This window comes from Passer montanus, unplaced genomic scaffold (genome assembly GCF_014805655.1).
Source record: "Passer montanus isolate IOZ18808 unplaced genomic scaffold, ASM1480565v1 scaffold10, whole genome shotgun sequence".
Taxonomy (NCBI): Eukaryota; Metazoa; Chordata; class Aves; order Passeriformes; family Passeridae; genus Passer; species Passer montanus.
Window position 1 is genome coordinate 38,492,894 of NW_024356505.1, and position 24,868 is coordinate 38,517,761.

Below are 24,868 nucleotides of genomic sequence, written 5' to 3' on the forward strand. Positions count from 1 at the left end.
CTGGGACCTAAGAAGTTGAACACTTGGGGCATTGTTTCTTTTAGAAGACACCTTAAAGAACAGCAATTCAGCCCTTGACCTAGAGAAGCTTTATCTTTTGAAATGCTTTTCCAAGAGCCTTAGGCAAATTGTAGCTTAGCACACTTGTTTTTTGTTGTTCCACCAAAAAAGGATGTGTTGGACTGAAGCTTTTTCAAAAGTGGTGTGGTGGGCTGAATTTACTCCTCCTGTAGCTTGTGTGGCATCAGCAGTTACACTTCTCATGGCTTTAGCTCACTGAAAAGCCAGTCCAGAGTGCTGTAATGCAGAAACAGATGCACTTAACTGCTTATAAATGTATGCAAATATTGATCTTTACTTTGTGGATTAATACAACCAGTTAGTCTGCATCGCTGGGTCATTGCAATGGAAGTGTTTGTATTCCCCCTTCCCCCCAAGAGTTCATCACTTCTATATTTGTAATAAATATTAGCAAGTCCTGCTTGTGCTCCTGGTCATTCTGTGCTAAAAGCCAGTGATGTTTGCAGTGAAATATGGAAATCTATTAGTCCATGTTTTGATCCTTTCCTCAGTTTTTACTGTGCCATGGCCTTGGCTGTTGACCTTCACTGCTGACGGGGTGATCAGTCAAAGGGCTGCCTTTGATTTTTGCTTGTTTTCTCCCCTCACTCCTCAGATTGTTACTGATTTTGTATGTTAAACTTTGTGGTGCTTAACATGAGCAGAGGTGCTAGAGGTAGGAACTCAGTGTGAATCACTCCTTGTATAATCAGAGGAGCATTCATTTTTATTTATGATTTTTATTTTCCACTGAGACTCCCATGCCCACAGCTGGACACGATGAATCCAGCCCAACAGATTAATAGTTCTTCTAAAACATTTGTTTCACATTTTTTGAATGAGTTTCTGAGGTTGGGGCAAATTGCCGCACCTCTCTTTTCTCAGGGCGTATGAAAGTCTTCGTGCCACTGCATCTACCAGTCAAACTGAAGTGCTGTTTCTGTATAATGTAAACATTCAGTTAGAAAGATTAGAAGCTTTTCTGTTTTATGTAGGGAAAATTGAAGGCTGCCCTAATGTCTTATAGAATTGCACTGGAGGATTCTGGTGAAGTGTCTCTCTTGGTTTGTGGGACGTGGACTGAGAAGGATTAAAAAAACCCAAACAAAAACCTGCAGAAAACAACAGCTAATCCTTCTGTAGAAAAATCCTATTTATTGAAAGATTCTGTTCCTCACTGCTTTAGTTTAGTGAAGAGGTTCTTGGCCTTTTAAATAATGGACTCTTCCAGGAAAATTTATAGATTTTTGTATTTCCTTGTAGAAAGTCCTGTTATGCCTGAGAGCATGGAACACAGCACTGCTCACACCCTGTACCTCTGAAAAGTGCCGTGGTGACTCTGGGCTGAGTTTACCTTGTCAGAGCACAGTTTACTCTGGGAAGGAGGGGATGGCTGGATTTAAAAGTGATCTCTCATAGAGACATGAGATATGCTGGAGTAAATCTTGCCATCTTTCCTTTTCTGGGTGTGAAGTAGTGATTTTGATGGCAGAAAAGGGATCCTTTGCCTGTGGGAGGGTTGTTGCACTTCATGCTCTGTCAGAATTCCTGCTGTTTCATCATAGGCCAAATATTTTAAATCTGTTTAACTTGCCTGAAATAGGGTTGATTGTTTTGAATAAAATTAATTCTATTTTAATGTTTTTAATTATAATCCAAATATCCTGCTGTTTGGCTTGGGTTATTCCAGCGTCTCAGCTCACGTGTGCAGCACTTTCTGTTTACAGCACCGTGTGGAGCACTAGGTCCAGACAACACTGGGCATGCTTAGGATTGTACTGATAAATAGATAAAGTTTGTTTATAAATGCTATTAGACCATTTTTAAGCCTGTATGAAAAAGTCTGCCAGGAGTTGATAGTTTGGGCTCAGTTGTGCTTGTGTAACCAGCAGCAGAGTGTGTTGAAGGCTCTTAGAGCAGAAGCACTGCTGGAGCCTTGTGATGAGCTGAGGTGGGATTTGAATCCTTTTCCACCTCAGCATCCCAGCACTGCAAGCAAGGTCTTCTTCCACAGGCACTGCATGTGGCATCAACTTCACCATCTTTATCATTTGAAAAACTTAAAAATGTATTGAACAGAAGGAAATACCAAGTTTTCCACTGCGCTCAGCTGAGGATGTGGCTGTGTTTCTGAGATCAATAAATTGAGGGCTAAGCAGTCCTTGGAATGAAGTTGATATTAATCTAGAATAAGACTACTCTGTCCCCGAGCAGCACTAACCAGAAATACAGATTTTCAAGTCTAATGAAATGTGCAATTAAAGGCATCTTAGAATCATAAGCCAGGGGTGTGGAGTGCTCAGTATGTTATATAGATTTGGCCAGTAACCAACTTCAATTAACTTTTAAACCAGCAATAAAAACAGTGAGAAAAGAGCAATGAGAAACCAAACCAAAACTGCAAAGTCCTTTCTCAGATCTAATGATAGTTCTGGTGAGAAAACAGGTGAGCAAATCAGTTATTTATGCTTTTAGCAGCCTAATTTCACAGAATCTGGCCTTAAGAGGTTTGCACGCTTGCAGGTGTTGCAGATTTCAGCTGAGCTGCTCAGCATGCCTGAAAATCATGGCTTTGGTATTCAAATCTGGATACCAAATTATCCTCAAAATTAGAGGCTTTATTTGAAAAATTGAAAAGGGAAATGTTGATATGGAGGAAGATTAGTCAGTGTGGATTAGGATATTCTGCTCAAAGGCAGGAGTAATGTAAAGCCATCCCACTGAAGGGAGAATTTCTTCACTTTTAGGTCTCTGCTGAGCACAACATGTCTTCAAGGGACATTGTTTCATCATTTTTAGTTACTTGGTAGAAGATCTGGGAGGGACTTGATGGGGAGGCATTGATATTCTTGTCTTTACTAATAATTTGTGAATGACTGAATTGCCTAGTGCCTTGTACATCAGAGAAGCATTTTCTGCTACTTTTTCAGGTGAAATCTCTCCAGAGGTTAAATTATCAGTATCTTTCATTCTTAGAAGAACTGAAAATGTTCTCTTTAAGTGTAAAATATACATCTGTAAATTTTCTGTTGTTGGAATTTTCCGGTCTTTGCTTAATCCTCTGCACTTCCTCTTTTGATCTGTCTTGTAGGTTCTGGGATGAACTTGCTGCAGATTTGGGAAAAGGCATGGTCAAAGCCCTGCCTTGATGCTTGTGCCCCTGGATTAGAGGAGAGACTAGGATGCCCTGTAGCATCCCACTCAGTCCTGGTATGTCCCTGGCCAGAAGAGTTGTAAGCAACAACTTTGCTGGGAGTTCTGCCAATGGCACATGGAGTGCATTTGTGTGAGCAGTGCTGCTGCTTTAATATTTCCAGCTGTGTTCTGAAGGTGTTGATCAGATCTTTGGAAACTGGCACCCATCACAGCTTTGGTCTCTTTGAATTCTTGCATGCCCTGGGCTGTGTGAGAGACTTTTTGGTAGATGCTCCAATGATAAGAATTTTTGGGGTCCTCTCTCTCCCATCCCCCAGAGCACCTGGCCACTGCAGAACTGTGCATGGGTGTTTATTGCTGCAGAAACAGAACCCTGCATTTGCATTTCTCAACAGAGATCTTGTTTTAAGCTGTTTGCAGAGTTAATGAGGTAATCTTTGTGAATAATTTGGGATATTTAAAGCTCCTCAGTTCACGTAGCATAATGGTGAAATCAAATCAAGCCTCACATCTCCTGAGTAAATGAGTTTTGTCTTGCTACCCAGCACAAAAGCAGCTATTCTTTAGCTGTGCACATGTGAGGCAGTGGAGATACCCATCACCTGAGCCCTCTGAATTCACTGCTGATCTGTAATGGAGAGGAACATATAAAAAAAATCCTTATAGGTGTTCTTGTGTTTTTTATGGGTAGTTTTCGTCTGCTTTTTTCTCAATGGCTATCAAATGTGGCTTAAAAGAATACAGTTCTTGACCTCTAAAATAATAGGGGTCATATTCCAGCATTTGATGCTGTGATGTATATTAATGTTGTATTTCCTCTTATGTTTGCATTGAATTTCTAATTTCTAGCTATTAATATTCATGTATATGTGCAAAACAGATAGATGTGTTTATGGTACTTGATGTGAATGACTGAAGAAAGACCCAAAGCTAAAATGCTCCTATTTACTAGCCTGCTTTCAAATCTAATCTGAGGGTATTCCTGTGAGGTTCTCAACAACTACAATGAGAAAAGAGCATTAAAAATTTTTAAAATATTCATTTGTACCTTAAATGTTCAGAAATTATTCTTGTAGCTGCTCTAGGGTTTTTCAGTTCTGTGTTAACAATATATTGTCATATATTGCAAGATTGCATTCCATTTTTTTAGCTTTTTTTCCTCTCTTTCTTTCCTTCCTTAGGGGCCCATTTCTCCATATTATAGTCAACGTTATGGGTTTAGCCCAGACTGTAAAATAGTAGCATTTACAGGAGACAATCCAGGTGAGATGATTAACTGTGCAAGATTCAGTGGATATGATTATGTATGTACTGAAATTCTAAATCTATCTCACTGGTTCTCAGATGCTGCCTATAAAATGACAGAATATTGTTTTTATCAGCATTAATTCCTCCTCCCATCACCCTTCCATCACTGATTCTTTTGAGATAGAAATATCTTGGATAGGCTATATATGACAAATTAATTTTCTTTTGCCAAGTAATCAGAGGTGAATTCATTTACCTCTTGATAATTTCAGTTTCTGTTATGAGAAACTGTCCCTACTATGAACTGCTAACATTTTCGCTTAGAGAATATGAATTTTAAAAAATGCTTTTGTATCTTTTCAAGCAAAAAGGTGCAGATGGACCTTGTTGACTTTCTCTCAGATTTAGAACTGACCTTTTGTAAGACTGATAAATCTAAGTACAAGGGAAAGTGTTAATTCAGGGTCAGTTTCTTGAATCCTGGAGACTGTTTCAGTGTAAAGAAAATTACATATATTACAGTAGCTTATGAAGGTTTGAATCTCTGCATTTCCCAAAAGTCCGGTTTTTCTTCTAGAGACCCAAATTCAATTTAGTCCAATAAAAATGTGAATAATGTGATGGAAGTAGAAATGTTCCTCCTCTAAACTGTGTTGTTACTCAAGGGTCCACTGTGTATAAAACCTGAATACATAAACCATTAGAAAAATCATGCTGTTCTGTTGTCTTGTCTTGAGCATTTTGATTTTATTAAAAAATTCCCACCCTCACCCAAAAGTTTTGCCCATCTTTTATGGTGGATAGCCCAAGGCCACTGGGAGCATATTGCCATTTATATTGTACTTTGGGAGGGTGTTTGTAATGTCCTATGATGTCTCAGGTAACAGACTGTAATTGAGTCAAAGAACTACCTTTGTACCTGGTATTCTTTTTGCTTTCAGCATCACTGGCAGGGATGAGACTTCAAGAAGGAGACATTGCAGTAAGTCAAAACACTTTCCTGAAAACTGTCCTTGGATGCTTGAAATACTTGAAATGTAAATAGCTGCAGGTTGCCAGTTAAATATACCTGCTGGTGTTGATTTGCTGCTTATTGGACTCATGCTTGTTCTATTTCTATCAATCTGTAAGCTGCCTGAAAGATTTTAAGTAAACTCTTGTGACTATTTTTAACTAACACTCCAGACATTAAAACCTAAGTCTCCATCTAGTATGTATTTCACTGGCATGACAGCCTAAGTCAGAGCTAGCTTCAACACAAATCCAATTGACTTAATGTGTAATTTAAAAACAATTAGTGGCAATAACAAATGGTTTTAATTTAATTTCTGTATTGCTTTCCATGCACATTGTGATAAGGCTTCAATTATTTTTTTTTCCCTCCAGATTAGCCTTGGCACAAGTGACACATTGTTCCTGTGGATCCAAGAGCCAACTCCTGCCTTAGAAGGTCATATTCTCTGCAATCCTGTTGATTCTCAAACATATATGGCCCTTTTATGGTAATATAATTTATTTTTTTACATCTGGGATCGATAACATATATTTCTTTCTCTCTGTTAGTGCTTTTTATTTCTTTTGTGAAATGATAATGAATAGAACATTCAGCATTCTCTACGGTATATGGCAATCTACTGCTGAAACATTTCCATCAACCTTATAGCATTCCTATTGTTTAATCTGAGGAACTGAAACTGCACAGTTGTGGAGGATAAATTCTCATGGCAATAAAAAGCTGAAATTATTTCGGTGTACGGATAGAGCCAGTTCTCTGTGTACCTCAGGTGATGCATTTAATGTGCAGGAAGAACAAATCTGCTGAGATGGAATGTGAAATGTGTGAAGCCTGACCAGGCTGTGCAACTTCTGTGCTCCTCCAGTGCTCCAGCGGGGTCGTGATGGAGGAGGTGAAGATTCCCTTTCCAGAGAGGAGCATAATCAATGCTGTTCAGGGATGCATTAGGGCTGTGCTTGAGGAAAATATTGAGATCTCAAGAAACCCAGCTGAGAAATTGATCCTCATGGTGGCTTTTGGCTGCTGTGATTTGGGAGTAGTTTGGCCCCTTGCCAGCCAAGGAGGTGGACTGGAGCTGTGTTTGCCCTCACTGAACCACTGTATTCTGGATTAAAATTTCCAATCCAGGTCATAGTGTTTTGGCAAGTATTTGCAAGTAATATACAGATAAATTTTGTGTCTAAATGCCCTGGATTGCAGATGCTTGAAACTCAGAACTTCAGCAAAGCTCAAGTCTGCCCCAGAGCTGTAGTGTTGAATCCCACCTGCACAGTAGTAGATGACAGTGAGAGCAGTGTTCATGAAGTTGAGTTCAAAACCAAGATGTCAATTGGAAATTACTGAGTTTTGTTTTGTTATTTCCCAGCAGGTTTTGTTTGTTATGTTTTGTTTTGTGTGGGGTTTTTTTTGTTTGTTTGCTCTGTTTTTAATTTACATTTGAGTTTTTCTTCCACCCAATGTTTTCTTTACTTTTGCTGTGTAAAAGAGCTATATAAACAACCTGCTCATAATAGGAAAGCAGATACTGAGGCATTTTTATGAATAAATGTTACACTGCTGTTCTTTCACTGCAGCTTAACATGCAGTTTGGTGGTGGCCTTGGCAGTGCTGAGTTAATCCTTCCTGCTCCTTCTGTGCAGTCATTTTTGAGCTGACCCTGCCCCTTTGGCACCAAGGCTCTTTATTTCTAGAATATTAGAGTTAATAGGGGACTCTCAGTAGAAAATGAATGCTTGAGCTACCAGACAGGGTATTTGTATAGAAAACTCAAATAGCTTCAGCTGGTGCTACTGAGCAAGTTCAGTGATTTTCTTGCCCTCATTTTTGATATTTCTGTGCCTCTTCTGCTGAGCTGCTCTGATAACTCTGCGCTGGAAAGTGTTCAAACTGCTTCCCCTGGATGCAAGTCCAGTGCTGCAGTATTTTGCAGGAGTGTGATATTCACAGAGAAGGTGACAGCATGAACTGTGCAAAGACCATAAAAAATGAAGAGATGCATATTTTTCTGCATGTTTTGCTAACTGGCTGTGGTGCTTTCCTTTGCCAGATCCTGGCACAGGGCTAGACCTCACCATAATTCTTGTTGGACCCAAGCTGGTTTCATACAGGTATAATGCTCCTGAAATCATAAATGCAACGTGGGGACACTCGTGCTGCTCCTTGCAGAGTCTTCTCAGAGTGAGTGGTGGCACGGCACCTCTCTGAGGAGATGTCTCAGCTGTGCAGAGCTAGCCTGGGTTTGGCTTGGCCTGCCATGGATCTGACCTGACTCACTGGAGAAAAACATATCCCCATCTCTGCACTGCTCCCCAGCACCTCCTGTAAGAATTGTTTTCTCTTATCTTGCTCTTCCTTCTCTATCTCTTTCCATAATGAAGTGTTTATATCTTTTAACTTGCCCAGCTTTAATTCAGCTGATAAACTACACAACAATGTCAAGTAAAGGAAGAAAATATTTTAATTTTTTTTTAAAAAAATCTAGAGCTAAATGTTTTGGAAAATGTATGTGGTGTGTTTGTGTGTTTCAGTTTTAAGAATGGTTCTCTGATGAGAGAGAGGATCAGAGATGACTGTGCTTCAGGCTCCTGGGATGAATTCTCCAAAGCCTTATCATCAACTGTTGCTGGAAACAGTGGAAACTTGGGTATGAGCCTTAGCAGGGCTGGGACTTTGAGGGCTTGCTTAGACACATACTGCAGTAGGTGTTGTGTCTCCTTTTTACTTGGGTCATCATAAAGGTCAAGAATTACGTGAACTAGAGCAAGAGAAATTCCTGATGTGTACTTGGAAATGCTCTTTTGACAGCCTAAGTGTCATCACAGTGTTTTCCTTCAATATTCACTGACTAAGAAAATTGTATTTATGGATCTCCTTTGGCCACTGGAAGGGTGTTAATAACACAGCTGTAGAATGTTTAAAACCAGTACTTTCTGAAGGAGGTTTTCATTAAAGTTTATTTCTTTTTCTGAAGACTCAAACCAAGTGAATTAAGTACCTCCATACTATTTCTTTCTCTCATTACTCTAGAATCTTGTTCATGCACGTGTACAAAGCAATGATGTGAAGGGATGCTCAGATTTCCTGCATTTTCCCTAGTGTGTGTCACAGAATCACTTCATCTCTGTTTTTCCCCCCATGTTAGGGTTAGTAAATGAAATGTAACAAAATTCTGATGATGGAAATACTTTAAAAATACTATTAAACTCATGGATTTGAAGCTTTTCATTATTTTCTCTCCCACAGTTTAACATTTTACAAGTCTAATGTGTAGCTCTGAAATAAGCTGTTGAAAAGTGAGCACATGTCTAATCAAGATTAAAATGGACCCATTGCAGAGCAGGGTATGAAATCATCACCATCATCTCAGGTGTGAATTGATATAGGTAAAATTAATGTAAAAATTATAGGCAGAAAAGTTTTTACATGTAGATATTTAAGCTATAGAAGGCTTCACTCCTTAGCAAAGTGAATTTAAGACAGAGCCTCTTGACACTGTGAGATTAGATTTTTCATTTTTAGAAAGGCTCTGTTATGTTGTCGGTCAAATCTGCTCTCTGTGGGGTATTAAAATGACCAGGAATCTCTTTTCACTAGAAGACGAATCAATTCTAGTGTTTTAGAAAATGGGAAGAAATTATTCTAAAACCCCAAAGCCAGACAGTTTAGACAATATTAAAAAAATTGGAAGTTGATGAAAATATTGTTACTGAACCAGAACAGTGCCTTAAAGTTTTAAAGCTTGTGTTATAGTATATTCACTTGAGTATCTCACTCTGTTAAATGGGTGTTTCATGGAAGTCATCCTCAATAATATATGTACTAGAATAACCTCTGGATATATCTGTAAAAAATGCAGTAATCTCCATAATGTGAGTGCCTGGGGGGAGTATATAAAGGCATATCTGGTTAAATACCCCCCCTTTTTTATTCCTTGTTCCGTGTGCTCCCTGTTGTGTGGGGAGGTGCCTCTGCGGAGGTTTGGAGGTCAGGTTTGGAATGTTGGGATGTGCTTCCCCTGCAGATCTGTGGCACACAGAGTTGCTTACTGGCAACTTTGCAGAATGTTTAACCAGAAAGGTTATGTGTGCTAAAGCACAGTGTTATTTTGGGTTTTATTTTGCCAGTAATCACAGGTCTGCTAGGACTGCACAGTTTTGTCCCGAGGTTAGAACCTCATAAACTCTCCCTCATTTCTTACCTTTTCTGTTCAGTTTTTTCTGTCCTCATTTTTTTCTGGTCTCCTTTCTTGAATGTCTTTTCTGACCAATCCAAAGAAATCTTTGTCTAGCTGTCTACAAAGCATTACAGCATTTCTTCAGATCTCATCAAAACTATTCAGGGACCAGCTCTGCTTCGTGACTTAAAATATCTGATGTTTCCTAATAAGCTCATGAAATCTAATCCAGGGTATGAAATGTTCCAGTATTCCTGTACTCTTCTTACCAACTTCCCATTTTTTCTGTGTGTTTTTTTTCCCCTCCTTTCACCCTTGCATATGACCTACTCAGACTATTTCTAGTATGTGTTATGTATGAGCTGTGTTACTTGCAAATGTGTGCATTGTGGTGGGTGTATCCTCTGTTGTGCTTGGTGTTTATTACATTGTTTGGCATATTTAATATCCACACTTTGTAAAGTGAGAGAATCATAGAATTATAGAATATCCTGAGGAGGAAGGGATCATTAAAGTCCAACTGGGACTGGGATCATTAAAGTCCAACTCCTGGCACTGCACAGGAGAGCACAGGAGAGCACAGGAGAGCCCCAGGAATCCCCCATCATGTGGCTCAGAACATTGTTAAGAAGTTGATGTGTGGACTGAAATTAGTAAAGAAACAGGCTGTGTGGTTTATACATGATAAACATCTATTATCATTTCAGCTGTGTGCAGAAATAAGATTCCAACTTTTGGCCTGGGAGCAAACATGACACTCTTTAATGTTCCTTGATGCAGGTTTCTACTTTGATGTGATGGAAATTACTCCTGAAGCAGTTGGGATTCACAGATTCAACAGAGACAACCAAAAGGTAGTAATAATCTGGTTAATATCTCAAACTTTGAAGGAGTGCTGTCAAGGCTTCCAATCTTTGCCTTTATATACTTTTTTTCTTTCTGCCTGAAATATTTGCTGTCCATTTTCATTTATTGATGCAAGTCCCTGGAATGATTTTCATAAGGAAGTATTTGGTCTGTAGCTTGAGAGCATCTACCCAGCCAGGTCTGAACTAGAACTTATATGGTGTTTTTTTTATTATATACTTTCTTTACTGGAAAATATGGATTTGCTGAAACCAACACTGTCTTTGAGACAGGATTAACTTTAAGCTTACTGAGAACTTAGTACATGTACATGACTTAGTCCTTGTTTTTTAAGTTTTAGACACACAGATAAGGGTGTGTTGAAACTTTGGGCTGTAATAACTTTGGGCTGAAATATTTTGTCTGTATATGTGTGAGCTTAAAGACCTCATTTTGCTGTCCTGCATGACTTGGAGTATGTTACAAGCCACATAGTGGTATTTAAGTAAACACAGGCTCAAGTGCAAGTGGAATGAAATAGAAATTAAATTATGGGAAGTTCTTTGGGGTGTTTTTTTTTTAGGATTGGATCTTGTTTAAATGCCTGGCTTTCTGGGTGGTACTGAAACTCAGGAGATGTCTTTGATCAATCATGACTCCCAGTCGATTAGACCTCACGTAGGTGAACAGAGATTGATGCTATCTGCTGTTTGCAGTGCAGCTCTACTCTCTTAAGTGTTGGCTGCTAAATGAATGCTTAATCACTTCTGGCTGTTACACAAATGTAGGCACTTACTGCAGTGCATGGAGAAACTCAACTTCATGTGAAGGATTCCCTCTATTTGTGTGCAGTTCAATAGTCTCCTGCTTCTGGTGCCTCATTGATGAAAGGACAGAAAAATGTTATAGATAGAAACAAAACAAATGAATGAAGAGATTACATGGTTTCTGTTGCCCTGATTTTTAAAATTTTTTTAAACCTTCTGATGTTTACATTCTTGTAATGAACTTTCTCACACACTTTATGTAAATAACTTATTGTTTTGCATTCTTTTATGGAGGAGGAGAAATTGGATAGACTGTTAGTTTGCCCAGTGTCATTGGAGAGGTGGCACTGTCACCCTCCAATCCACTGTCACTTTTAGAAATCTATAAATGTTAGAATCAGAAAATAAAAAGCTTCTTTTTTACCTTAGAAAAAGCAGCGAATCCACATCATGTTGTTTAGTGTCCTGTAGTAACAAGTTTCACTTTTGTGCAGACAGAAAGAGATTTAGATTTTTGTGACATTGCTTAATTCATCTGAATTTTATACAACTTTATATTATATAATTGCTTTAATTTTATGTTTTTGAGATATTGATTCCTAAGCAGCTCTTGCTGATGGGAAATGCTTAGGGAAGAGTTTACAACTTGCCCTAAACTTCTTCCCATTGTGCATCAACTTCAAGTTTGATGTATTTGCCAGCAGCATTGAGGATATGGGCTGTGTTCTCTGTCCTGATCTTCAGGTCCATCTTGTGTGCAAGGGTGAAGAACTGGGTCTAGATGAGAGCAGACCTCAGGGTGAAGGCAAAGATAATCAACTATAAAACCTGTCTTGTGTTTTTAACCACTCTGCAGCTGGGCAGTGTATGCTGGGGGAGGAGCTGTTAATTCATTCCCTCTTTGGTACAGGTTCCAAGGTTTCCAAAGGAAGTAGAAATACGAGCACTGATTGAAGGGCAGTTCATGGCCAAGAGGATTCATGCTGAAAAGCTGGGATACAAAGTCTGTAAGTATGATGAGAACTAATGACACTGGAGGCCAAAGGCAGTGATGTCACTGCTGTGATCCCTGTTCCTGCCTGATGGATACAGAAACTGGTATGAATTCTGAATTTGGCCTCTCAGAAAAAATATTGATGGTGTGTTAGGTGCAAGTTTTTGCAGGTGTTAATATTAGAAGGACCAAGGAGGTTTAGCTCTAAGAAGACTTATTTTTCATTTTTGCTGTTTCATTGTTTCTGAGATGCATTGTCCATTTTTAATAAGAGTTTGGCCTTAGCTTGTTAAGTGAAAAGAAGACCAGCCTTCTGCCTGAAGCACAAGACTAACTCAGAAAATCTGAAATCTATGCTCAGTTCTTGGATCTGCCATAAATTTGTCACACACCTCTTTAGCTCAATTTTCTGTTAATAAGGTAGAAGTCCTTTCCCTGTCTTGTGATTTAGAAAGCCAGAGATCCAGGTTCCTAGAATTTATGGTATGAATAGCTTTTAGCACATTGGAACAGCAAAGTCAGCCAGTACTTTACCTAGAGAAGTGGGTTCAGATCATTACTAGATGTACAATTCTACAAAAATAATACAGGCAATCCTGTAAGATTTTTATTGATGGTTTCTGACAGTGTATCAGCCAGTGGTATCTTAAACATGCTGAATTAACTCATCTGGAGGGTTTTAAATAAATATTTTATTTTTAAAAATCATAGTATTTTTTTATTTACATCCTGACCTCCTTCTTCACAAGTCATTGCTTGACTCCTACCCCCAGGCTTTTATCAATAATCATGAAGGACAGAATATTTTTATTGTTTATTTTTAAGAGAGAGCTCCAGGAGCTGAAAGTAGAGAAAATGCAGAGATACTGGAACAAATCACAAGGCTTGACAGCACCACCTCATAAATTTATGCTGTAAAGGTTTTTGTGTTATATATTTTCTTATATAGTTGAAACTGTATTTATTTGTGGAGATTATTTATGGAGACAGGCAGAGTTTCAAATAGACTGTGTTTAAAATACCTGTTTATCTTTCATTCTTAGATTCTGCTGCACCAAAATCTTGGCTTATATAGCCTAGAAAGCTCATGGCTGAGGATAGTTTTGCAGTCTGTAAATGTCAGGGGTTAGACAAGCACCAGAGTGTGAGAAGAACTATTTGAGATATCAGACAACCCTGACACAGGAACAAATGGGGATAAATTATCTGTAAATACATTTAGGCTGAGTAGGACAGCCAAAAATCCAAATAGTTTTAGGATGTGGCTTAATAAGCTTTAAGAATTCTTCATTAGTATTTTTTTAAAATGCTGTAGATGCCTACAATGAAAAGGAGACAGGTGTGATTGGATTATATTCCTATGGATTCTTTGGAATATTAAATACTTTTGTTTTGTTGGATCCCTAGGGCCTTTTAGCTATTTGGTAACTTAACAGATGAGTTGCTTTAAAAAAGAACTGCTGAACATAGTGTAGGCTGTGTGCATCTCCCACTTCTCCTTAGTGGTATTATTTAAATGTCATACTCTGTTGTTTGTGTAGTGATGGCAGGCTCACATCTGCATTTGTTGTGTGACAGCTCTGAAAACAGGGTGTGTTCTCAATGTGTTTCAGGGTAAGGATGAGCATTGTGGGAATTACTCCAGCATTGCCAGACTTTCTCTTGTTTAATAGCTGCTGTTTTTCAGGCTGCTTTTTTTTTCCCCTTTCCTTTTAATGTGATTTAAAAGCTTATTTATTTTTTGGATTAAATATGCAGTCAGGACCCTTGTGTTTATTCAATTCCTTTTAGGCCTTGCCTACATGGGGGATTTACTTTGATATTTCCAGGAATCATGCTGATTTACATTCAGAAATATAATCACAGCAGGGTAAATCTTGGCTTTTTTTTTTGTTGTTGTTGCTGTTTGCACTGCTGGGAGAATACAGTAAGCAGTGCTCACAAGCTCTGGAATGTTCTGTGATGACACCCATAAAATCAAAGTGTGAGAGAAATGTATGTGGTGGCACGGTCAGCCACAACAAATGCCTTGCTGGTGTGCCCTGAGGTTTGTGTGGTGCTGTCACAGTGGTGCACATGAGTCAGAAACCTGGCTAAGAATTTCCCTAGCTCTGGCACCAAGGTGCTGGAAAATGATTTTGGCAGCTCTGAACCTGCCTCTCTGTTCTTGGGCCAAATGCAGTTTGCATGGCTGTAATCAGAAAAGCAACAGTGTACGTGAGAGAGAATTTTGTAAAAACAAACAAATAAAAACCTGCCACATAGAGTTCTTGGTTATGCACTGTGAACATGACAAACATTAGATAATCCCTTAGAATTAGCTTCCAGTTAATGAATATATTATCTTGCAAGGAGCAGTATTTTGGATCCTCAGTCTGGCTGATGCTGTGGGAAGGAGTGCAATGATGCTGAAAGGGCTTTTGTTCCCAGCTGGATGTGTCCAGCACATTATAAATCTGATATAAATGACAAATAATAGTTTAAAATATCCCTTAAAACAGCTCCTCAGGTGCTGTTTGTGCTGCCTGTGACATGAGCTCAGATTTCAGTGTGGCTTTGGTGCCAGTAGAGGGCAGGGGATTCTGTCTCATGAATTTTGTCTCCAAGGCTGGGACGTGTCAGCCTTGTTCTGAAAATGGCACACAGTCACCAGATGATCCTTAGGAGAAAGGTTAAACCTTATATTAATTGTGATTTAAGGGCTTTCAAAGTGTGTGTCACTCTGTTCTAATTGCTCTAATCTTTCTCAATCAGGTTTCAGAGGAAATCATTCAGTAACACCCTGTATCCTGTTTTGCTTATGTGCTTAAGGGGTGGACTGAGTGTTGAATCTAGAAACAAACAAGTGAAGTTTGGTCTGTCCCTGTTGTTTACATCCTCCCATTCAGAGATCCATAAAGATAAGGTGAGGGTTTGCTGTTCTGCCTTTATTTTCCTGAATTTTGATTGTATCATAAACACCTTCTATTTTTTCACTTCCTTTTACTGCTTGCAGCCATCCCCCTTGGAAAGCCAAGCTTAAAACTGCAGTTCAGAGGCTGGACTTAGAGCCATTCTTGCTGCATGGTTAGGGGACTCTCTGAAGTCACAACCATGGTAACTTTGTGGAGAAATGACAGTGTCTGCAGCTCAGTGGCACAGGTGATCACAGCAGCTGTAAAGCTGTCAGTGGTACAGACTGATCTGCCAGTATATACTTCAATAATCTTGATGATCTCTTCAGAGTTGCTTCTATTTCTGACCAAGCAATCCTAAAGTTCACCCTAAAATTGACACTGGCTGGAGAATGTTGCCATGGTCCTTGCTTGGACGTAGTGAGGCTGTCCTGGTGAAAACCCACAAAACTGAATAATTTTGGGAGCAAAATCCATCCCCCACCTTACTGAGAGGTGAAGTAAATATGCCATGATGTGTGTGACATGTGCTGAAGGAAAACAGCACACAGGTAAGGGCTCTGTGCTGATCACACATGTAGTCAATAGATATTTAAATTACATTCTGCTCTAGAAACCTTCATGACAATGGTAATCTGAGCCCTGAATCAACCCATGTTGGATCAGGAGTGTGCTAGAGTTGTGTTAAGTCAGCTTTTGTGGGACTGCAGCAGCAATTAATAAATCCTGCTATGGAAGGCTGATTATCTGGTGTGGGGTCTGTGTTGAAGCTGTTGTCTTTGGACAGAGCTTTCTCTCTTCATGTTTTTGTGCCTATCAGTGAGTCCATAATACTCCAATTGCCCAATATGCTGTTCTGTCACCTTTATACCTTTAGGAATCTGATTGTGCCACCCAACTGTCCTCAGCAGGGGCAGGTGGGTAGAAGGTGTCACATTTTATGAGTGCAGCCTTTGTCCATAAAACCCTGTGTGTGTGACTATTGTGTAATTTATAGTTTCTTACATAAATCCATCACTCACAAATGAGGTTGGTGCCTTGAATTCTAGAGACTGTGTTGGTGCTGAAGTGCTGGATGGGTGACACTGACATGCCTGGGGCTTTGCAGTGCTGTAAGAATGATCTTTTTCAATGGGGTGAATTCTTGAAAAAAAATAGCAACCCTGCAGTGCTAAGGAGAAAAAGAGGAATGTCAGAGCATGCTGGGCCTGATTTCTCAGGGACCAGAGGGGGGACTTACATTTTTGAAGAACTCAGTTTAAGATTACATGAGGGCAAACTCCAAAGTGACGAATTTTCTTTTTCTTCTGGTGGTGTTTTCTTCTGATGCTCTTCTCACCAGGCTGGAGGTAGCAGTAATGTGAGGCTTTTTTCTTGCAGGGAAGACAGTCTGATGGAGTCAGGGATGCTCAGAAAATAGAATCAAGGAATCATTAAGGTTGGAAAAGTCCTCCAAGATCATCACATCTGACAGTTGACCTAACACCACCATGCCCACTAAGACATCTCATGAAATGCCATGCCTACATGCTTTTTGAACACTTCCAGGGACAGTGACTCCACCACTTCCCTTGTTCCAAATTATCACTTAGAACAATGTGGAGCAGTTTTTTCATTGTTCCTGTTGTCACGTGGAGGCACAGAAACCCAAAGGTGAGACCTGAGGCTGTCACTCCACAACAAAGTGTTGGATTGGAGGGTGAAGTGGCTCTCCTTAGCAAGGCAGGATGCCAGTGGTCCTTGGGGTGCTTCAGGGATGCCTTTGTGTCTGGCTGTGAGACAGATTTTCCTGTTGGTGTTTGTCCTTGACTGTCTGGAATTTGTGACTGTGCTTTCCAAAACTCCTGTGAATTATTGGGAGCGTGGGGATACTTGTTCTGTCAGCCTTTGCCTGCACTGCTGAGTGTGTGTTTACTCCAGTTGTAGCAGTGTTTTGGCTGAAATAAGGAACACTGGGAGTGAGGCCATTTTGTAGTTGCATACAGATTAAATTGATGTTTATGCCCTGTGGGATTTAAATTTCTTGGAGAAATCAATACTAAAATGTTGTGTTGGCTTCGTGCTTGTCTCTTGCTGTTTGCTGCTGAGAGTGCTGATGGTGTTTCAGCAGCACAAGGTGCTGGCTTTGTTAGGGGCCTTTTGCTTCAGCAAGCTTGTGAAAACAGTTTAAAAATTATTAGAGGACAGTGACAGGTTGAAGTATTCTTTTTGGAACAATAGTGAATAGCAGCAACAGCCAGATTCAAACGTGGAACAGAGATGAGGCAGAGTGTGCTGCTTGGCATGCAGTACAAACAGAAATGCCTTGCCATTACATCTTAAACCTATATTTTTGAGGGAGGAGTGTTGGCTCAAAAATTAGTTTGAAATTCATCAGAGGGCAGGATCTTCCTCCCAGATAAGCCAGTCATTCTGCTGCAGAGGATATTTGTATTTTCTGATGAAACTTCTGCCTGATAAGAGTGCCAGTTTGAGATGGGCAATAGCTTGCCAAGAACTTGACTCTATCCACTTTTATTTTTCACAGAGCATCAGACTTTTATCACGTAGCTGAGCCTTCAAGGCACGATCAAGCAAGGCTTGGTTTTAAGCCAGTGATCTGGAAAGGTTGGTTAGCTCATTACCAATTCCCTGACCAAGTATTTCACGAAAAAATGGCTTTTTATTATTACTTGGCTCAGGAGAGTAAAGTATTAGTTTAACTAATTTTTAAAGGGTTAGATAAAATGTCTCTGAAGGAAATGACCTCATGTGCTATAAGGAAGCTGCTTACGTGCTCTAGAATTTTTCATGCAGTGGCTATTGTCTTGCTTTTATTTTGCTTTATTGTTGTCATACATATACAGGAAACACAATGAAGACAGAAAATCTGAAGAGTTAATAAAAAGATTGCAAAGGGTACTATCTGTCTTTCTTTTCTGACACAATGATAAAATGTTGTCATTCTTTGAACAATTGCTTTTAATGTTTGGTCAGCAAAAGACCAAGTATGTAAATGGTTCAATTCCTGTGCCCTGATGTTAGGAGAGATTGTTTATGGCTCTGTCAGTGGACGTACTGTACAGGCAGTGCTCAGAAAAATAGTCAGGCTGTCAGTTTTCTGGGTTTGTTAGAGCTTTGTGGATCTCTGGAAGCTGGGGACCTGGAGATCAGCTGGGTTATCTACTAAATCTCCTTTTATTGCTTGTTTTTTGAGACTGATCTACAGTTTTAAATCCAATTAGATTAGCAAGGGAATGACATGACTGCAGTCTACAACTACCTTCTTGGGGAAAGGAAACTTGATAGTATAGGACTCTTGGGCCTTACAGACAGAAACATTATGGTTCAATAACTGGAAGCTGAAAGCAGGCAAACCTCAAATGACAAGGAAGGTGCAGATTTTTAACAGAAACTGAAATCAAACAGCAGCAATCGACAGTGGTGTAGTGAATTCTTTAGCACTGGCAGTTTTAAGAACAATATTTCCCCTGCCTCCCACCCTAAAACTAGGTGTACTGGTCTAAAGAGATCATTTATGTTACAGAAGAGTGAGTTTAAAAGATGAGAGTTGTCCACTCCACCACAGTCACACGGGAATCTGCAGGAAAAAGAAGTTAATCTGATTCACAGCTATATAACATTGCTGTGTAGTAATCATTTATACCCATAGCAGCTTCTGGTATCACTGTAAATGAAGCCCTGTTTTCATAATCATTTGCTTGTAAAATACTACATTTACTGTAGTTGTCACTTAGTGAAATGCTACATATTTATTACTTTGAAATCTTTCTCCTGGTGTGTTCCTGTATTTTCATTTTTGTTGCTCAAATGTGACAGTCCTGTTAGTGAACTCTAATCAGCTCTCCCAAGACGTTCCTAGTCCTTCTAGCTGTTTTTCCTCTTTTTTTCTGGTTTAAGATTATTCAGCTTCTTTTACACATCTCAGGTTATGCATCACTCCTGGGCATTGAGTGTCTCAATGTTTTCACTGCATCAACCCAAAACTGAGGTTTTCAGTGTTAACAGGGATTCCTACTAGACAAGCCATTCTTTCCCTGCTCCCTCTATTTGCCTGCACATACAGTGATTTTTAGCTGTGATGACTGCATGAAATTAGGCAAGGCAATTTTCCCGTACTTAAAAAGACATTACTGCCTAAATTTCAAAACCAATTTTGGATAGCTAAAGCTTTGTTTCCATCCAGATTTTGATTTCTAGAGGACAGCTACTCAGTTCTTACCCAGATTACCTCAAGGAAAAAAAAAAATAGCCAACAACCTCCCACATTTCTTGTTTAAGTAAGACCCAAGTAAAGTTCACACAATTGTGGACAAGAGTTATTTTGCTTTCTACTTGCATAACTTCAATTCTCTTCAGACATGAGGAATTAATTTGGGCAACTTTTTTTTTTATTATTTCTGGCCCATGGTTTTCAAGAACACATATGAAGGGTATTCTTTAAACAATAATGTTATTTAACCTGTATGTGGTGTGTCTAACTTATGCACTAGCACAGGTGAGTGTGGGGTGTATAAAATGACATGTCTCAGCCCCAAGGTTTTCCCAACCTCAGTTTAGTCCAAGTGTAAAAGGTGGCAAAAGGAAAAGTTAATGAAAAACAACTCTCAAGTGCAGTGTGCACTTCTCCAGTTCTCTCTCTGAGGTAAGAACAGAAATGTGTTGCCTTTGCACTTGGAGGCTGGAATTTGGGATCACTGACAGGGCCAGCCCAAGGGAGAAAACTGGGTGCATGGAAGAGTGAGATTAGAGCATCCACAGCATTAAGTCCCTTGATGACATGAAATTCCTGATCCCAGCTTCTGGACAGTGATATAACTTTTCTCTTTGATGTTCAAAAGGCTGGACTTGACAGTGTCTTGCAGTGACCTCCAGCTTGTCAGTGCTATAACTTTCCTAGCTGGAAAATCCAAAGAATGGATAAAAGAACACAAAGAAAGTTTGCTTGAATCTGAAATTGTCTTTTTCTGACTGCAGTTAGAGTGATTGTACAGCATCAGACAAAGTAAAACTAAACTCAGGAGTACCTGCTGAGCATTGTACATCAATTACTACACAAGTAGAAAGTGAGTTTAAAAATGGCCACTTCTCTACCACTTCTGGTTTAAAACTGTTGGTTTTAAAGTATTTGTGTTCCATTTGACAATAACTGAAGATTAATAAGAAATGTCAAGAAATCTCTGAAAGCTGGAAATTTGAAATTAAAAATAGAAGTATGAATATACATACAAGCAAAGGGTAGATTTGTAATGTTTTTATTTTTCATGGTGTCTCAAAGTGAATTAGTTCTTTAGAGAATACCTCTACTGCAGATAATTTCACGTGTCAATATTTATCTGAAATGTTCCTAAACTGTGGCTTAGCACCTCATGCTTCACCTCTGATTGTGCCTATTTCCATGGATTCTTCTGAAATGCATATTTATTAGACATTTTCAGAAGTTCTGGTGGATGAAAGTTCAATTAGCTCCTGGTTGTAGAAATCAGCTGCATCTTTCTCAAATAGAAATCTTTTCCATTTCCACTTTTGCAGTAACACTAACAAATGAACTGACTCATGAACATGTTCAGTTTCTAAAGTTGGTAGCCAAAGTTTCAACGTGCTTGTCTATCTTGCCAAGGCACTCCATCATTTAGCAGCTTCCCTCTGGGTGTTCTTATATCTTATTTTCAACAGCTTGGTATCACTTTTGTTGCATTTTAACAATGGGCTTTGTTGGTAGAGGGCTTTGTGCCCTGGAGGTGTCCATGTCCTGGGGACTCCATTCCAGTGTATCCCTTCTTTGTGTTTCCAGGAGTGGTCACTCAGCTCCTTCCCTCTCCATTGCCAGCATCTGTTACTGAGCAGGGCAGATGTCAGAATTTATCTGCACATAGCCATTGTCTTGGTGGGATGCTTGAAACATACAGAAATGTTGTATATTTTATCCTGTGTGGGAGCAGCCCTGTGAGTAGCATTGGAATGAAGGTGGTCACTGGTCACAGAGCCTGAGGGATTTTGAAGGATATTTTCAAAAGCATCTATTCACTTAAAATGCTCTTGATATTTTTTTTCCTGTGTTTATTCTGGTCAAAAATGAACTTTTTGTTGTTTTGAAGTAGTTCTAATTATAATGGCAATACAAATGTACAAGTGAAGAGCTGCTTGACTAATCTCTTCAAATTAAGAGCACTTCTGGTTAAATGATTTAAGGTTACCTGCAAATGAACAGTTTTACTGCAGAGAACGTGATACAAAGCTCATATGGGGCACTTAATTTTGTGTACACAAAAGCTTGCTACCCACTGAAATGGAGGTGAACATCTGAAGCCATTGTTTTTAAGTATGACAATTGGAATAAGAAATTGCTGGCATATCTGTTGGAAAATGTGGATCTCTGTTTATAAGTAAACTGCAAGTAATAACTCCTTTAATAATCATGTACATCTGATGCTTTGGAGCAATGCCATGAAATTATGAAAAAAGTGATCTAAGGGATGGTGTGTACCTAAGGGCTTCACATAAAAGGCTCAAAGAACAATTACCTAAGTTGAATGCAGTGTTTTAAAAACAGCTTCATCCATTTTCCTGCCTTTTTTTGTGCCTTTCCTCTAAATAACCCTAATGTATATTAATTAATTGCTTGAAATAATACCAATAAATCTAACAAGGTTTGTCTAAAGCTTCACTGCACAAAGGAAATTTCATGTTTGTCTCAGTGGTGAGAGAAAAAAATAATTTACTGAAAATATTAAGAAAGCTAAAATTAATTTAGATGGAACTTAATGAAATCTTTAATGGCTTTTTAAAATTATTTTCCTGAGATTGTAATTTGAATTAAATCATTACTATTGTTAAATTAGTTAAACACTAAATTAAGAAATGCAAATGAAGTGAGCCCAAAATCCAATGTGGTTATTGTTTTTATTGATATATGTAGGCTAGTGGTGCGGAGCAAATTCCAATTATATCTGATCTGTTATTTGCAGTACAAGTTCCTGACTCTTCATTAAGTGTAATACATTAGATTAAATGCTTTGTTCGATAAGAGCTTGGAAAATACCACTATTACAATAAACCTCTTGCTGCTCTTGCCTCTTTGTTTGGGCTGTTAGCACTGTGCATAATGCAGGCTTTCTGGTTCAAAGTTGGAAAATCCTGCCCAGCTGTGATCATCAGAGGAAGATAAATGTAGGTAGCACAGTCACAGGAGGCCCAGGATTGAGGGAGAGTTGCTGAAGGCAACTCCATTACATACATGAGTTCACCTGAATAAATGTTCAGTGGCTTCTGTTTTGCTAACTTTAAATACTGGTAGCTAGCGAGGAAAATGCTCGTTTCACATGATATCTCTCTCTCTCTATGATTAAAACATCCAAAATAAATGAAGCATGCCTCCACGTATCAGAAGTGAATTGATCCAAGTTGTTCTTTATCCTTTGGTTTGTATTTTTAAATAATTTTTGTATTTATAAAACTGACTGGAATCAGTAGCAATCCAGGGAGGAAAGAGGAAAATGTGTGTGCCATTTTGGGCTTGCCTGCTTTGTGCACAGCCAAGGTACTCGCCTGTGTAAAAGCTCATTTTTCATTTTTAAGCTGCTGTTTTCCTCTGAAGCTGTTCAGGAAGGTGAAATGCAGCACGCCAGCTGCCAAACCTCCCTGTGACAGTCCCATGTGGGGAGAGGACACCCTAAACAAGGGTAGGTCTGGCTGCATGACTGGGCAAGCTGGGCACACGTGGTGGGACCCACATTCCTGAGCTGTGCCAGGCTTGTGCCTCTGCATCCCTCCTGGTGCTGCATGGCTCTGCATCAGGGGATGGGGCTTCTCAGGTGCTCTCCAGAGCTCCTGTTTGAGCTGAGACAAGATTCATTATTATACACTGAGGAAGAGCTTGCCTGTCCTGTTGAGCCCCCCATGCAGAAGTGCTCTTAGCTTTGTCAGTATAGTGATAAAAAATACTTTCAGCTCAGTGTGCTCCTCAGTTCAGTTTATTCTGGTGGTGTCAAGGCACGTGTCCAGCCCAAGTGGAAGAGCTGCCTCTGCTCTGGCTGAGAGCAAAGATGAGACCTCAAAAAACATGAGACCTCATCACTGTTTTCCAGCCTTCTGGAAAGCACTGTTGCACTTGGGAATCATGCAGGCAGGGTGCTGGCAGAGCAATGGTGGCAGCTGATGTTTGCAGCAGTTGCTCTGGTTTCACTCTACAGAGATCTCTTTTTTCTCCCAGTGCATGAGGTGAGCAGTGCAAGTAGCACCATAACCATGCAAGTACAACTGATTCCCCTTCAGTCCATGGTTAACCTTTTCCTGGCAGAATAACTCCTGGAACTGATGTGATAGAGGCTTGTGAGGGGTTGCTGCTCTGTTTCAGCCTGATGTGGTGGGCATAGCCAGTGTGTTCAAGTGCTGGTTGGCTTTGGGAGATGGGGTTCCAATGCTGGAATTTAGTTATTATATTCATGTTTGTGCCAGGAGCATGTGGCAGAGTAGGACAAGACATTGAGCACTGATGTTTTGTGAGCCAGTTACCAGAGACATTTTTGCCCATTGTATTATTGAAAGCCAATCCTTTTCCCATACTGTCTCTGTCCTCCTCCTCTTGTTTCAGTTTCTCAGAATTCTGATTCATCCTGCATCCAGAGCCATTCAAAGGGTTCTGTGAAGGCACTAAAAGACACCATAATGTTTTCTTACTGGAAAGAATTAAAATCCCCTGTTTTCTGCATCGTGATGAGGACCCTAAGGATATTTGCCATGTTGCTTTGTTTTGTGCATTTGAATGCTCAATAACTGCTACCATACAATTAGCAAAATGCTTCCCTTTCTTGGTTTCCTCCAATGCTCCTCATTGCACAAATCCATGGAGTGTGGGTGCAGAATGAGTCTCTGAAATGCTTTTATCTGTCAGTGTAGCCTATTCATCCCACTCGATTCCCATGGTCATCCCTCATCTGTGCTGGGAATAGAAATTCTGAGACCATTCTGGTTGGAAAACTTCCTGGATGTTTTGCTGGCATTGCTGCTGAGGGTGGTGGCAGCTGGAGGGTGTCTCCTCACAGTGGTGGTGTGTAGAGAGGAGTTTCTGGGTTGGAGAAAGAGATCTTTACCTTCCAGGAGATGTCTTGTGGTTTTTGAGGTTGACATTGCTTGGCCTGTTCCTCTTGAGGATTTTTGAATTTGCTCTTACATAGATGTTTTCAGATACTTCTTCCAGGCTTGGGGGCCTTTTTGCTGTCAGAGGATAACTAGACTTCCAGAATGATCCTCTGGCCTTCTAGGACCACGTTACAATGGCATCATCTTGTACTTGAACTGTATTGAATGTTGTGGCACCAGCAACCTGCACAGAAGGAGGATCCCAGCACCCTGATAGGGCAAGCAGGGGTTATTTTCGATGCACACTTTTAAATGGAAATCAGTTATGGAGAAGCCCTGGAAGCACTGGCAGAGAGGAAATGTGGTTGGTGTTGACCTTTAAGGTTTGACCATGCTGCACAACAGGAGCTTGTGCTGCTTCTCCTGCAAGTCAGTGTCAATGGAAGCACTGGGTTATGAATAGTGCAGCTGCTATGAATAGTGAGGATAAGCAGTGCTGGATTAGAATATAAATCTTAATCAGGATTAAGCCTCAGCAAATATGTATCTATGAAGCAGAACGTGCTGTATGAATAGGGAAGAAGCCAGATAAACAGATTCTGTAAGCTCAGAGTCAGCCCTGCTTCAGTCTGC

General features: G+C 39.7%; 1 protein-coding gene across 3 annotated transcripts in view; it reads left to right on the plus strand.

The window, feature by feature from the left end:
- XYLB (xylulokinase) overlaps nucleotides 1-24,868 on the plus strand; it is an 83,177-nt gene that overhangs the window by 14,736 nt on the left and 43,573 nt on the right. For all 3 annotated transcript variants that reach the window (XM_039712824.1, XM_039712814.1, XM_039712806.1), the window contains exons 9-15: nucleotides 3,152-3,270; nucleotides 4,398-4,479; nucleotides 5,406-5,446; nucleotides 5,851-5,966; nucleotides 8,008-8,123; nucleotides 10,434-10,507; nucleotides 12,177-12,273. In XM_039712824.1, the coding sequence (XP_039568758.1) occupies nucleotides 3,152-3,270; nucleotides 4,398-4,479; nucleotides 5,406-5,446; nucleotides 5,851-5,966; nucleotides 8,008-8,123; nucleotides 10,434-10,507; nucleotides 12,177-12,273 (645 nt within the window). The remainder of the gene's footprint in view (nucleotides 1-3,151; nucleotides 3,271-4,397; nucleotides 4,480-5,405; nucleotides 5,447-5,850; nucleotides 5,967-8,007; nucleotides 8,124-10,433; nucleotides 10,508-12,176; nucleotides 12,274-24,868) is intronic.